This window comes from Culex quinquefasciatus, chromosome 2, assembly GCF_015732765.1.
Source record: "Culex quinquefasciatus strain JHB chromosome 2, VPISU_Cqui_1.0_pri_paternal, whole genome shotgun sequence".
In the NCBI taxonomy this organism is placed as follows: Eukaryota; Metazoa; Arthropoda; class Insecta; order Diptera; family Culicidae; genus Culex; species Culex quinquefasciatus.
This window is the reverse complement of record NC_051862.1, coordinates 53044856-53059877: the sequence shown is the minus strand read 5'-3', so window position 1 is coordinate 53059877 and position 15022 is coordinate 53044856. Positions and strand designations below refer to the sequence as shown.

At 41.0% G+C, this 15022-nt stretch overlaps 1 protein-coding gene across 3 annotated transcripts in view; it reads right to left on the bottom strand.

Annotated features, from left to right (window-relative positions):
- Positions 1–15022, bottom strand: part of LOC6035699 (cyclin-dependent kinase 12) — a 45094-nt gene that overhangs the window by 3640 nt on the left and 26432 nt on the right. For all 3 annotated transcript variants that reach the window (XM_038252008.1, XM_038252009.1, XM_038252010.1), the window contains 3 exons: positions 9003–9416; positions 8781–8934; positions 46–1468 (listed from right to left, as the gene is read on the bottom strand). In XM_038252008.1, coding sequence (XP_038107936.1) covers positions 46–1468; positions 8781–8934; positions 9003–9416 — 1991 coding nt within the window. The remainder of the gene's footprint in view (positions 1–45; positions 1469–8780; positions 8935–9002; positions 9417–15022) is intronic.

The window sequence follows — 15022 nt, the reverse complement described above, 5'->3', positions numbered from 1 at the left end:
TGTTGAGATTTCCTAGGGAAGCGTGTACTGATCGACTAGACTTACCTGTCCATACGTTCCCTCGCCGATCTGCTCGATCATGTCAAACACGTCGACGGCGCGTTCACCCCAGTCCTTGCCGCCGGAGGCCGACATCGGTCCGAGCATATTGCGCGAATGTCTCCGCATAAGGATTCGGGGCCGACCTTTGGGCTTCTTGCTGGAACCGGATTTGCTGCCGTACTTGCCGGAGGACCGCTTGGTGGGCGTTCCGGACACGGACGGGGGCGAACCGATGTCCTCGTCACCGCTGAGATCCTCCGAACCGGGCACCATCGGAGGCATCGGCAGATTCAGCAGGCCCTTTTTGACCGAAGAGGACGAGGAGGATGAGGTCGAGGCCGCTGCTAGGCTGGTCGCGGAAAAGGAAGGCCCTCGGTGCTCGTTGCTGGAACGTTTACTAGCCGAGCCAGGTTTCGATTGCCTGTTGTGGTGACTATTGTTGGCGCTGCTGCTGCTGCTGCTGCTATTGTTGTTGGGCATCGTGATGGCCCCGGTCGTGGTCAGCGTCGGAATGGGCATCACCTTCATTTGAGCACCGGCTACCGGGCTGAGTGGCCGCGGCGGACTTGGAGTTTGAGCGCCCTCCAGCTCGGCCACGTTCACGCCCGGTGGCATCGGCAGATTCGTAAGACTTTTTGGTTTGTTGGAAGGTACTACGGTTGCAACCGTTGGTGGCGGGGCCGACGTTGGCGGGGGAGGTGGAGGTGGTTTCGAGGCCGAATCCGCGACCAACGAAGCCGCGTTCAGCATCGTACTGATGGATTCGCTCGATAGGCTGGCACTTTGATTGAGACTTTCGCTGCTTTGACTATTCAATATCACAGGTATTCGTGAGTCTGAACCTTCCAACGAGGTCAGCGACGGCATGTTGTCTACCGTGTCCATCGACGTCGTCGTACTGACCAGCGCCTGGTCGCCGCCCTGCTCCGGCATCGGAATGTCCCGAATGTCCTTCATTCCATTGGAATTTACCGTCGTCGCAGCCACCATCGCACTGCTGTCGACTTCATTCATCCCCCCAGCCGCCGCCGCCACAAAGTCGTTGGACATGCTGTTTTCGTTGACCACGCCACCGCCATCCGGCCCCGCCGCCGAACCACCCTCCTTCTTCTCCAGGATTTCCTTGAGCGTCTTGAGCCGCTTGTGCTTGTCCTTGATCAGCTCGGCGAAGAAGCTGGTGTCCGTAATCTTCTCCTTGATGTCGAACTTCTTCGCCGCTCCGGTTAGACCCGACGGTGATCGGGACCGGCTTCCGCTGGAGTAGCGCCGATCGCGGCTGCGTGATCGGTGCCTCGACCGAGCCCGGCTACGACTTCGATCCGAAGGCGACGGACTGTGGTAGTAGCCCTTGCGCGAACGTGACTTGCTCCCCGAGGGTGACTTTCGCCGGCGGTGACTGCTGCTACGTTCGACCGGACTGGGACTCCTGGGAAGGGAAAATCATACGGAGTAAACGCTTTAACAACTATCTCAAAAATTTGGGGTTTTTGAAAAAAAAAATGTAGGTTACAGTCATCCTACATATTCGGAACACGCACAAAATCGGATAATTTGTCAATAGCATGCCAAATGCAACTTTTCTGTCGACCCTACTATTTTTAGAACCGTAATTTGGACATTCTCTTGCTATTTCACTAGACAATAAACTTCATTTTAAGACTATTTTATCCAGTGCAGCAAACCACTGCCTACCAATTGCCTGTTCCATAATTGTTGGACACCTGATTTTAATTGATATTTTCACAAAAATAAAGTTATCAGACCATGTTTAAAACATCACTTAGCTTGAGTTTGTTGATTTCAGTGTGTGAAGTCATTATTATTATTATTATTTTTTTCATATGTACTCCTGTAGAGAACCAAAGTTTGTTGACATCCGAAAGAAAAAATTGTTCCGAATTTGTAGCTTTCATTATATAAAACGTAAAAAATTACAGCCGGTCTAAACAACAATCGAAAGTTCCCAAAAAAAGCTTCAACATGCAGGTAAAAATATATCATTATGTTCAACTCGACGCCAACATTTCAAAAAGCATCATGTACAAACCATGCGTTTTGAGAAAAACGCATTTGAATGTTGAGCATCCATTTTCAATTCCCATTTTAATATAAAAGCAAAATAAGATGTTCTAATGATAACAAACGATGAAAAACCTTGCTTTTATTGATAGGGGAACAGCATCTAATTCCAGCGTGCCTCTAATGTTGGCAGGTCAGAACTTTGACATTCAATTAAAGCTCATTAAAAGCGATTTCAACTGAAATCGAGTGATAAATAGCTCAATAAGAAGTGAGCAAGCAAGTTTCTATCAAAAGTTTTGCAAAATTTGTTGTTTAAATAGTGAAAATCAGCTAATTGGATGGAGTTAGGAGCGAGTGCTTAACCTGCCAAAGATACGAGAATTTCCCCTACTTGATCATCCAAATTCAACAAAACATTATTTCCGTAATTTTATTTGAGAAAAACAAACATAACTTCTTTTGAAATCACCAACGTTTATATCACCCTGCTGGCATTGAGGGGGGGCGCTTTGTTATGATTCGTTTTTCTTCGCCGAATGTACATGGCGCTTTTTTCATGTTGCTTTTTTTTCGTCACGAGGTTTATGTAGCCTTTTGTTTGACAGGTTGACAGGGCTATATAAACAGGGACTGCTGATGGCAGAGATTTTGTTTATGTTACTTTATTTAAAATCATGATTAAACAGACTTTACTGAAGTAACTTTTGCTCATTTTTGATGGAGAGGTAGCTTATTAGGAGTACTTTCAGAATATGCAATAACCCAGAAAGTGTCAAAATGTACATGATGTCTTTTGAAATGTTACCGTCGAACTATCGATTTTCTACGATTTTTTGACCATCAGCCGGTCTGTCAACCGTTCCGAATATGTGGGATGACTGAAGGTGCTTCTTTATTTCAATTTTACATTATTAGTTTGTACAACTGTAAACTGTTTGGATGACATTATTATTTTTTAGGTTGGAATTTTTTCAGTGTTTGTATTATCGTTCTCTCGCGAAAAAATAAAAAAGTATTAACATTAAAATTACGAGCCATGGTTTCAACATTTAAATGAAAAAAGCGTTTTGAAATACACCTGGCTAGTTGTTTTGCAATCATTAATTTTCAAAATACCAAAGTATTGACGAAAATGTTATTTTTCGCGGAAAAAATAAATATTTTGCGGTGCTGTACATTTGAATTTTATAAAAGTTCAAAACTGTTTAAACAAGCTCTAACATGCTAAATATGATTATCAATGCAGAAAAATGAATTTTACATTGCTTTCAGTTGATTAACCTTATAATTTCATTAAAATTTTGAAGTTTTTTGAAAAAAATATTTTTTGCCCCCTAATTTTTTAAACCTATTTGAAGAGGGGCGACATAAACTTTGAAAAATATTTGCAACGAATGCTGCTCGCTAACTGGGCTGAATAGAAAATTTCGAGGGGACCACCGATGCATAACATTGTACAAGAACTTTGCTTGGTGCGCCTCGCCAGGATCCCGTCGTTGGCCGGTTACGCATAGGACGACAATGACTTGACTAATTTTTAAGATGTATTGTAATTTACCACGTTTGTTGTCATGTTATCAATCTCGATGTAATTTATTTTAAAAGAAGTGAGGTTTTGTGCCTTTGTGAGAATGATTCTAATGTTTCAACTCACATCGGCTTTTGCCCTCGCCAACCAAAAACATCCATGTAGACCCTTGGTTCGATGGATTAATAATAAATAATAATTTTCCTGATAAAACTTTAAAATAAAAATTACTCAAATTAATTTACAATACTTACTGTTCACATTTCTATAATTGGGTCCTAAAATGAAGCTTAGATTCGTGATATTATTGTTTACAGCGATAAAGCTTATTTTTCTGAGTACAATAACCCTTTGTACGACCACATAGAGTTTAAAATGGATTTTTAAATCAATTTTGAAAAATTAACCTCTCGGTCCTTCTTGACAGAAAAGTTCCTACTTGACAGCTCGTTCCAAGGGGACCACAGTTGATCCATCAAAAACATGTTGTCTTGTCATTATTTATTTTTTTTTGCATTAAAATGAAAAAAAGTGATTAGAAATGGTTTTTGATCGTGTTTTTTACCGTTGTACATAAAAAATGACATAGGGCTTTAGTACCCAATTGTGACTTAAAATTGAATAAATTTTCGAATAAGTTTTTGTATTTTTTGAAAACGACTTTTGCATCCATTAACCCCTCGGTCATTTTGTTTTGTTTTGGTTTTTTGACGTTTGTCTGCGCCCAGTTAAAAAGCAGCCCAGTTAAACAGCGCCCAGTTACCGAACAACTACTGTATATTAAAATGGGAATTGAAAAATGATGCTCAACATTCAAATGCGTTTTTCTCAAATCGCACGGTTTGTACATGATGCTTTTTGATATGTTGGCGTCGAAATGTAATTACAAAATCCGACTCGGTCCTAACCAGGTCCCAGTACCGAAAAGGACCTAATAGCAAAAAATTTACGAAAAAAAGGATTTTTTTTACTTAACGATAATAAATTCATGCAAATGTTATTAATTTGATAGTATTCTTTAAAGAAAAATGTCAACATATCTATAATTTTGCAAAAAAAAACGTTACTTAATCCACCTTTAGGTGGTTGGTGCCTTCCTCTCATTTATAGAGTGATTCTAACCCCCTAAAATGTCCACATGGTTTATGGATCTCCCCTAACCAGGGTTGTTACGGGAGAGTCGAAAAAAAAAATCCGCGCCAAATCCGCGCCGACCTAAAATCCGAAACCGCGCAAAATCCACGCCATATAAAAAATATCGCGACCAACATTTAAGAAATTTTATTTTTTCATGAAGAAAAACTAATTCAGAAAGTATTTGATTAAGAAAACTCGTTTTATGTTTAAAGGCTCCAATAGAATGAAAGCAACAAATCCATTTAGAAAAAATCCTCACGAGACGCTCAAGGCAAGGGTAATGAAAAAAATCTTCAAAATAGAAAAAACAATATTTATAAACCTAAAAATTTAACTTCAAAAATATAACCTCAAAATTGAATCAATATCTAAAATTATAATATGATAAAATTTTAAATTTCGATAGTCTAAATATTCAAAATCTAAGAATTTTTATACAGTTTGTAAAACAAAATCCTCGCTTAAATTTCACTCCGAAAGAAATCTAATTTCCGATATTTAAAATAATGTCTTCTCATAATTTCAAAATCTCTTACAAAAAACTAACTTAATCCACCTATGTGGTTGGTGCCTTCCTCACTCTTTTCCAACAATGGGTGATATGTAATATGATGGGTTTGGACACAAATTTGATCCAAAAAAACACACATATCACTCAAGGGCTCATAAGTGGCATTATAAGTGGTCAGAACTCGAGACAGGGTTGCCAGATCTTTAATGTTTTGGACTCGTTGGAAAGGTCTTTCAATTACCTAACCAACGATGGGTCGGATGATGGATCCGGACAATGTTTACATACATTTAAATGAGATCCAGCTACAAAAAAAGAACTCGAGACAGGGTTGCCAGATCTTTAATGTTGTGGACTCGTTGGAAAGGTCTTTTGATTACCTAACCAACGATAGGTCGGATGATGGATCCGGACATTGTTTACATACATTTAAGTGAGATCCGGCTTCAAAAAAGTATACAAATATCACTTAAGTGGTCAGAACTCGAGACAGGGTTGCCAGATCTTCAATGTTGAAGATTCGTTGGAAAGGTCTTTCAATTACCTAACCAACGATGGGTCGGATGATGGATCCGGACATCGTTTACATACATTTAGGTGAGATCCGGCTTCAAAAAAGTACATAAATATCACTTAAGCGGTTATAACTCGAGACAGGGTTGCTAGATCTTCAATGTTGTAGATTCGTTGGAAAGGTCTTTCAATTACCTAACCAACGATGGGTCGGATGATGGATCCGGACATTGTTTACATACATTTAAATGAGATCCGGCTACAAAAAAGTACATAAATATCACTTAAGTGGTTATAACTCGAGACAGGGTTGCCAGATCTTCAAAGTTGTGGACTCGTTGGAAATGTCTTTTAATTACCTAAATAACGATGTAAAACATGATGATGTTTGGTTCAGTTTACTGCCATTTATTCATCTTCCGAAAATATGCGAAAACACATTTTTATACATAACTTTTGAACTACTTATCGAAACTTCAAACAATTCAATAGCACCGTATGGGACCCTAAACCAAGTCGAATGCGACTGGTTTGGTCAAAATCGGTTCAGCCAGTGCTGAGAAAACTGCGTGACATTATTGGTCACATACACACACACATACACACACACATACACACACACATACACACAGACATTTGTTCAGTTTTCGATTCTGAGTCGATATGTATACATCAAGGTGGGTTTTCGAGCTTTTAATAAAAAGTTCAATTTTAGAGCAGGATTATAGCCTTACCTCAGTGAGGAAGGCAAAATAGGACTTCAAAAATTGTGGAATTCAAGAATTTAAGAATATAAGAATTCAAAAATAAAAAATAAAACCATTTAAGAATTTACGAATTTTAAAATTTAAGCATTTAAGAATTTAAGAATTTAAGAATGTAAGAATGTAAGAATGTAAGAATGTAAGAATGTAAGAATGTAAGAATTTAAGAATTTAAGAATTTAAGAATTTAAGAATTTAAGAATTTAAGAATTTAAGAATTTAAGAATTTAAGAATTTAAGAATTTAAGAATTTAAGAATTTAAGAATGTAAGAATTTAAGAATTTAAGAATTTAAGAATTTAAGAATTTAAGAATTTAAGAATTTAAGAATTTAAGAATTTAAGAATTTAAGAATTTAAGAATTTAAGAATTTAAGAATTTAAGAATTTAAGAATTTAAGCATTTAAGAATTAAAGAATTAAGGATATTAGAATTTAAGAATTTTAGAATGTAAGCTTAAGAATACTTAAATCATTTTAGATTTGAGAATTTTTTTCTATATTGTTTTGAATTTGATATTTTTTAGTTTTTAAATTTTGACTTTTAAATTTTGTTTTTTTTTATTCTTCAAATTTTTTATAACCCAAATTTTTGGTATTTTGAATTTCAGATTGCTAAAATTTTGAATTTCAAAATTTCAGATTTTTTAAATTACAATTTTAAAAATTTCGAAAAATAATTAATATGTAGTTTGATTTTTTTTGTTATTATAAAAACTATTAAAACAATTTTTTTTCGAATTTTTGAATTTCTGAAGCTTTGAATTTGGAATGTTCTGATCTTTTTATTTTCGCCAAGAATGTTTAAATTTAGAAAAAAAATATTCCATTCAAAAATTCGAAAGTGGAGGCCAGCTTCTGTTACGTCCAATCAAGCTCACATTTGGCGCCCACCAGAACAAGCCCCAATAATAGTTTTTGTTACACATTCTAATGTCTATATCTTCGGGAAAAGATTGTAATATTTGATTTACAAAATTAAAAATTGAATAAAACCAGTATAAAATTAAAAAAAATTAAAATTAAAAATCATTACTCAAAACTCAAAAGAAATTAAATATTCAGAGCCGGAGATGTTAAGAAATGACATGAAACATATAAAAAATAATTTCTACATAATCTTTATCTTCATTTTTCTACGTTTCGTACTAAGAAAATACAAACAAACATTTTCAAAATTGCCATCCGCGCGAAATCCGCGCCTGAGCAAAATTAGCCAGCAAATCCGCGCCAGATCCGCGCGAAACGCGCCATCCGCGCGATCCGCGCCGTCCGTAACAACCCTGCCTAACCTTCGGGAAGTCGCGTGTTTTCGCTTTTCTTACAAGTGTCCTTACAAACTGTGTACAAAGTACACGTACGCGACTGCCGGTGGGCTAACGTGATCGCAGCACTTAAGAGGTCCTAATAAAAATAAGTGATGAGTAAAAAAAAAACAGACTACCTACAGACTTTTTGTCAAGATTATACAGGAAAAAAAAAACGGAATCGACGTAACACCTTATAATGTGGCCCTCTTAAACCTTGCGGTTTCGTCAACGGATCCACAGGCGTGTATCGTTCTTTTTGCGACAAGACTCCGCCTCCCGGGTCTCCTAAGTGTGAAGGTATGGGCACGGGGAGAGGGCACCGAATACCTATATTTACACTTAGAATTTTTTGCGTCCGCCCCGGGATTCGAACCGGCGACCTCTGGATTGTGAGTCCAGTGCGCGGTCCTATTGATCCACACAGGCTGATCCACAAGATTATACAGACACCACTTTTGAGGAAAATGACATCCCTCTACACGGCTTTTTCAAGGCGACCAGACCATTTGAGGTTATGTAAATTCAGACCATTTTTTGAACTGCTTGTAATTTTAGATAGGTAAGTCAGATCTTGAAAATTCCTAATCCACAAGAAAGGTCATTTCATAACCTTTACTAAATCTTATAAATTTCAATAGGGACTTATGGGACCCAAGACGAATCGAATGAGGCTTATACGGTCAAAATCGGCTCGGCCAGTGACGAGATATTTCAGTGACATTGATACGGTACACATGTCTACATACAGCCAAACACACAGACATTTGCTCAGCTGGTGATTCTGAGTCGATATGTACAAATGAAGGTAGGTCTAGGAGGTCTAACTAAAAAGTTCATTTTTCGAGTGATTTTATAGCCTTTCCTCAGTAAGGTGAGGAAGGCAAAAACCCGAGTCCCGGAAATCTCTCGATTGATTGAAATTTCGAGTAACGTCACCCTCTACTCTGAACATACCTCCTGGTTGGCGAACCACGCCGATCGTGCTGATTCCATTCCGGTTCCCGGGGCGCCCGGTACCGCTTGTCCTTCCGGTAGTAGTCCTTCTCCGGCGGTGACCGATCCCTTCGCCGTTTCGCCGGCGGTGGAGTGTACGGCTTGTGGCGGCCATCTACAAAAGAAGACAATTATTTGTAACATTCAAATTAAACCAGCAAATATCTCTCAGTTCACTCTTACTCGGACTGGTACTCTTGCGGGCGTGCGACCCATGCCGATTCGACGACGGACTTCCGCCGTGTCGATGCCGTCCCCGACTTCCGTCGCCACCGCCACCACCTCCCCGCGGCGTCGGACTGTCACTGATCGCAATCGGACTAACGTGCGGCAGATGGGACGACGAACCGCCCTTTCGGCCACCACTTCCCGCCGATCCAACGGGGGGCGTGTGGGGCGAGGACGTCGATTGGTAGCGCTGCTTGCGGGACGTTGACGAAGACGACGAAGTCATGCCCCGGTGACCGCCGGACGGGGGAGGTGGACTTCGACCACCGCGGCCGGACGATTGCTGCGACAGCTGTTGCTGCTGCTGCTGGTGGTGGTCCACGTACGGGCTGTTGACGGAACGACTCGACGGTCGAATTGGGGGCGTGGCTGCAGGTGGGAGAAGAGAAATGCGTGGGGGCGATATGTCAACGCGGGTCAAAATGTGGATTTGTCGTAGGGGGAAGGATTATGGCGAGAAGAAATTAAAAAAAGAACACAAAAATTAAAACGACATTAAAGAACAAACACGATCGCTAGCTATGAATGTTGATTTTGATGGAAAAAGTGCGTAACTTTTAATATGATTTTCGTTTTGCCAAACCACTAGCGTGCACAGGGTGGGCAAGATGGGGCAACTTTCCCACAATCTTCAAAAATATGTTCTAGATTTAGTCAGGGGTTATCCATAAACGACGTAATTTTCAAAACGTTCACATCTAGAGTTTTTTTTGGAAAGGTCCAATAAACCAAATTTACAGTTTTTGCTTTTTGGGTCTCGTGGCGCAGGGGTAGCGGCTTCGGCTGCCGATCCCGATGATGCTATGAGACGCGGGTTCGATTCCCGCCTTATCCACTGAGCTTCTATCGGATGGTGAAGTAAAACGTCGGTCCCGGTTTCTCCTGTCTCGTCAGAGGCGCTGGAGCAGAAATCCCACGTTAGAGGAAGGCCATGCCCCGGGGGGCGTAGTGCCAATAGTTTCGTTTTTTTTTTTCGCTTTTTGGGTGTTTTTTAATACCCCTGACTCAAGGTGGTTTCAAAAACACCCAAAAAGCAAAATCTGAAAATTTGGTTTATTGGACCTCTCCAAAAAAAAAACTCAAGACATTAATTAAGAGCTGGACCCTTCGACGTTGATGTTTATATTTTCAATTTTTGACTTGTATGCCAAAGCGACGAACCGCCCTAACCAGGGATGCCAGGTACACAGATTTATCTGTTTCACAGACTTTTGAAGTTGTGTCCAGACATTTTGTGATACACAGACAAAAACAGACATTGTAAATTGAACACAGATGTACACATATTTTCCAAAAACGTAGTGAAAATCGATTTTTGAAAGTCAGGATGGTTTTGACAACACTTCCCGCCCCAGCTCATCAATTTTTTTAAGAGAAGATTGTTGATTTTCGAGTTTAGGTCAAAGTATGTGCACAGACATGCACAGACTATTTTTACACAGTAGTCCATACTTTTCAAATTCTGACCTGGCCCTAACTCTCAACACAATCTATGTATAAAAAAACATTCGGCCCTCAATGATAATTTTATAAAATCAGAATTCTGCAATTTCGTTTTCGTTTTCGTTTTACGGAGCAAGGTGGGGGACGCGGCCTCAAGTCAGTCCAAGTCCGGTTTCTTGTGGAAAAAAGGGTAGTGGCCGAACTAGTATTGCATACCAAATGAACACCACCGGAAGATATAGGGGATCGGGAGGGGGGAGGTGAAAGAAAATTAGTGTTGATGTGAGTAGTAAGAACTTGGATGATTTGAGCAGTTACGGTAATCTAAGTTTAACACTGAATAAAGAAAATCTGATCATTGTTATCCGAGCATTCGTTGGTGAAGGTTGTCTGAATCAACATGACTCGTCGCGTCCCGGCGCAAAACGCCGGCAATATCGCCCTACCTGCCGCTCAAGCAGGCAAAAAAGTGGGAATTTCCAAAAGGAAGGTTGAGGCCTCGACTGATGGCCAAAAACCGGGGATTTCCAAGAGGAAGGTGCTTTTGGAAGTGACATCGAACAGCAAAAAGACGAAAAAGAGCGACGGTACTGTACCGATGGATGAGGAGGAGGAGAACTCTTCATCGCACGAGGAGCAGCTTTTGAAGAACAACAAGTTCGCTGGACTGCCTGACGAGGACCAGGTAGCGGAAGCAAAGGAGAATGAAGTGAAACAGCGAAAGGAGAAACTGCCTCCTTTTATGTGAGGCAATCAGCAGCAACGATCGACTTTCGTGCGGGGCTTGTTGAACTCATCAAGTCTGGGAAAGTCCAAGGCAACATTCGTCTGTGTCAGGACGGATTTAAGGTGCTGGTGCAATCCAGGCAGCACTATCAACTGGTCAAGGATTACTTGACCGAAAACGAGGCGGAGTACTTTACCCATGATGTCGTCATGGATAAGCCGTTCAAAATCGTCGTCAGAGGTCTGTACGACATGCCAGTGGAGGAATTAGCTGCCGAGCTAAAAGTTTTGAAACTGGATGTGTTGGCCGTGCACAAAATGAGCCGACGCAACAAAGACATCAAGTACCGTGACCAGCTCTACCTGCTGCATTTGGCTAAGGGATCGACGACGCTTCCTGAGCTGAAGGCAATTCGAGCGGTTTTCAACATTATCGTGTCGTGGGAGCGATACCGACCAGTGCATCGTGACGTCACACAATGCTTCAACTGCCTGGGTTTCGGGCACGGAGGTAAGAACTGCCACCTGAAGCGTCGTTGCGCCAAATGTGGTACCGATGCGCACATCACATCCCAGTGCATCCAAGATTCGCTGGTGAAGTGCCTCAACTGCAACGGTGAGCACTCGTCAACCGACCGAAAGTGCCCCAAGAGAGCTGAGTTCGTGAAAATTCGGCAGCAAGCATCGACGAAGAATCAGCCTCAGCGTCGTAGAACTCCTCCAGCCCTGGTGGAGGAAAATTTTCCACCTCTTCAACCGCGACGCCAGGTCCCGAACTTGGCACCGTTGCCGTTGGATCCCAGGAAGAGAGCTGAGATGAATCATCCACGGCCGGGTTCCAGCCAGGAGCCGAGACCGCCACCACCGGGCTTCAGCCAGGAGCCAAGACCAACCCAAGAACCAGCAGTTGAGGAAAATGGTAATGATCTTTACACCTCAACCGAACTCCTCAATATTTTCAAACAGATGTCCGCTGCACTGCGTGGATGCAAAACCAAGACCCAGCAGATTGAAGTGCTGACCTCGTTCGTCATCCAGTATGGATCGTAGGTCCCTCAAGCTGCTGAATTGGAACGCTTGCTCCATTAGGAGGAAGAATTTAGAGCTGGTGGATTTTCTTCGCGAGAAGGAGATCGACGTAGCTGCCATCACGGAAACTCATCTGAAGCCCGGTGAAAAAGTTTATCTGCAAAACTACAAGATCGCGACGCAGCTCGATAGGACCACCTCTGGAGGAGGAGGTGTGCTTGTCGCTGTTCATCGTGATCTCAAGCCACGCCGGCTGCCACACTTTAAGCTGGACATCATCGAGGCCGTTGGAGTGGAAATTCCCACTTCGGTTGGCCCAGTACTCTTCATTGCTGCATACTGCCCACGTCAGGTGAATGCCAGAGATGGTTCAGCAGCAAAACTGAAGAGCGATATCCAGAAGCTGACACGGCGGAGCGCAAAGTACATCATCGCTGGTGACCTCAACGCGAAGCATGAAGTTTGGGGCAACAGCAGGAGGAATCGGAACGGAGTGATTCTGCACAACGATCTGCAAAACGGATACTACAACGTTGTGAGTCCGGATCGTCCAACGAGGGTGGCTCGGTCTGGGAATCACTCAATCATCGACTTCTTCATTACCAATATGGCTGAGAACGTGGCTCATCCTGAGGTGTTTGAAGAGTTGAGTTCTGATCACTATCCGGTGGTTGTGGAGGTTGGAGCTTCCGTTACTCCGCAGCGGCAACCAACCCGGAAAGATTACCACAACGTTGACTGGCAGCAGTTTCAGCAAGTGGTAGACAGCAACATCGACTATGATCAACACCCGGAAACTTCTGCTGATATTGATCGTTCGCTGGAGGTGATCCAGCAGGCTATCAACCAAGCAGAGGCTGCCAACGTTCGGGAGGTTCCTGTTAATTTTAAGGTAACTGATATTGACGTAGATACTAAACACTTGATTAGACTTAGGAATGTTTATAGGAGACAATATCAACGGACTGGGGACTATGACAAAAGATTTCAGTTAACAATTTGAACAAAATCATACAAGACCGACTTGACAATATCAGAAATCAAGAATTTTCAAAACATGTAAGCCAGCTTGGGAATTATTCAAAACCATTTTGGAAACTTTCAAAAGTTCTTAAAAACAAACCAAAGCCTATTCCTCCTCTTATTGTTGAGGATTCTCCTTTGATTACATCCGAGGAAAAGGCAAATGCACTTGGGCTTCATTTTGTTAGTTCACATAATCTTGGCGCTTCCATGACCAGCCGTAAAGAAACATCAGTTGCCAATAGTATTTCAACAATCAATGACTCTACCTTTGAATTTCCTGCAGATTCCCATGTTTCTGGTGAGGAAGTCAAAGTTGCAGTTAAACAAATGAAAAATATGAAAGCTCCAGGCTTTGATAACATTTTAATCTAGTGTTGAAAAACAGAGTGATCAGTTCTTTCAACATCTAGCCAATATTTTCAATAAATGTTTGCAACTTGGTTACTTCCCCACCAATTGGAAACTGGGCAAAGTCATACCAATTTTGAAGCCTCAAAAGATCCAACATCGCCAACAAGTTATCGTCCCATTAGTCTTTTGAGTAGTCTGTCCAAACTCTTTGAGAAGGTCATCTATTCAAGGCTTTTGGATTTTACCAACGATAATAATATAATTTTGAACGAGCAGTTTGGCTTCCGAAAGGGACATAATACTGCTCATCAGCTTACGAGAGTAACTAAAATCATCAAGCAGAACAAGCTTGAGTCTAAATCAACTGCTATGGCTTTGTTGGATGTTGAGAAGGCTTTTGACAATGTTTGGCATGATGGTTTGATACATAAACTGTATTTATACGGTTTTCCAATGTATCTTATCAAAATTATCCAGCACTATCTTTCGGAGAGATCGTTCAGGGTTTTTCTGAATGGGATTGCTTCTGGATTATTCAACATTGATGCTGGGGTTCCCCAAGGAAGTATTCTTGGCCCACTTCTGTACAATATTTTTACATCTGATTTGCCTACTCTTCCTGGTAATGGTGTGTTGTCACTTTTTGCTGATGACACTGCCGTTATTTATAAGGGTAAAATAACCAGATATTTAGTTGGCCGTCTTCAGAAGGGTCTTGACGTTCTTTCCGAATACTTTGGCGACTGGAAAATTCGCATAAATGCAGCCAAAACTCAAACCATCATTTTTCCACTTTCCAAATCGGCCAGATTTGCCCCAAAGGATGATGTTTTGATTAAAATGAATGATGTTTCAATACCCTGGTCAAAGGAAGTTGTCTATTTAGGTCTCATACTTGACTCGAAACTATTGTTTCGGCAGCATGTAGATAAAATATTGAACAAGTGCAGCATTCTCATCAGGTGTTTGTATCCTTTAATTAACAGAAAATCAAAGCTATCTTTGAAAAATAAGCTAGCAGTTTACAAACAAATAATTTACCCCGTTATTGAGTATGCAGTACCTGTTTGGGAGTGTTGCGCTAGAACTCATAAATTGAAGCTCCAGCGTGTCCAAAACAAGGTACTCAAAATGGTTTTGAATGTTCCTGGCTGGACAAGATCAAGTGAGGTTCATGAATTAGCAGAAGTAAAAATGTTGGATCAGAAGATTCAAGAAAAATGTTTGAAATTCAGGGAAAAATGTGCTATTTCTGAATACCCCTTGATTCAAGGATTGGTTTAGTTTATTGTAAGTTTAAGTTAGTTTTAGGTTAGGTTATGTTTTCTTAACATTTTTTTTTCCTCATTGTACCTAGAGTTACAAAAATGATAAATCATATACTTTTAAAGTTATGAAAA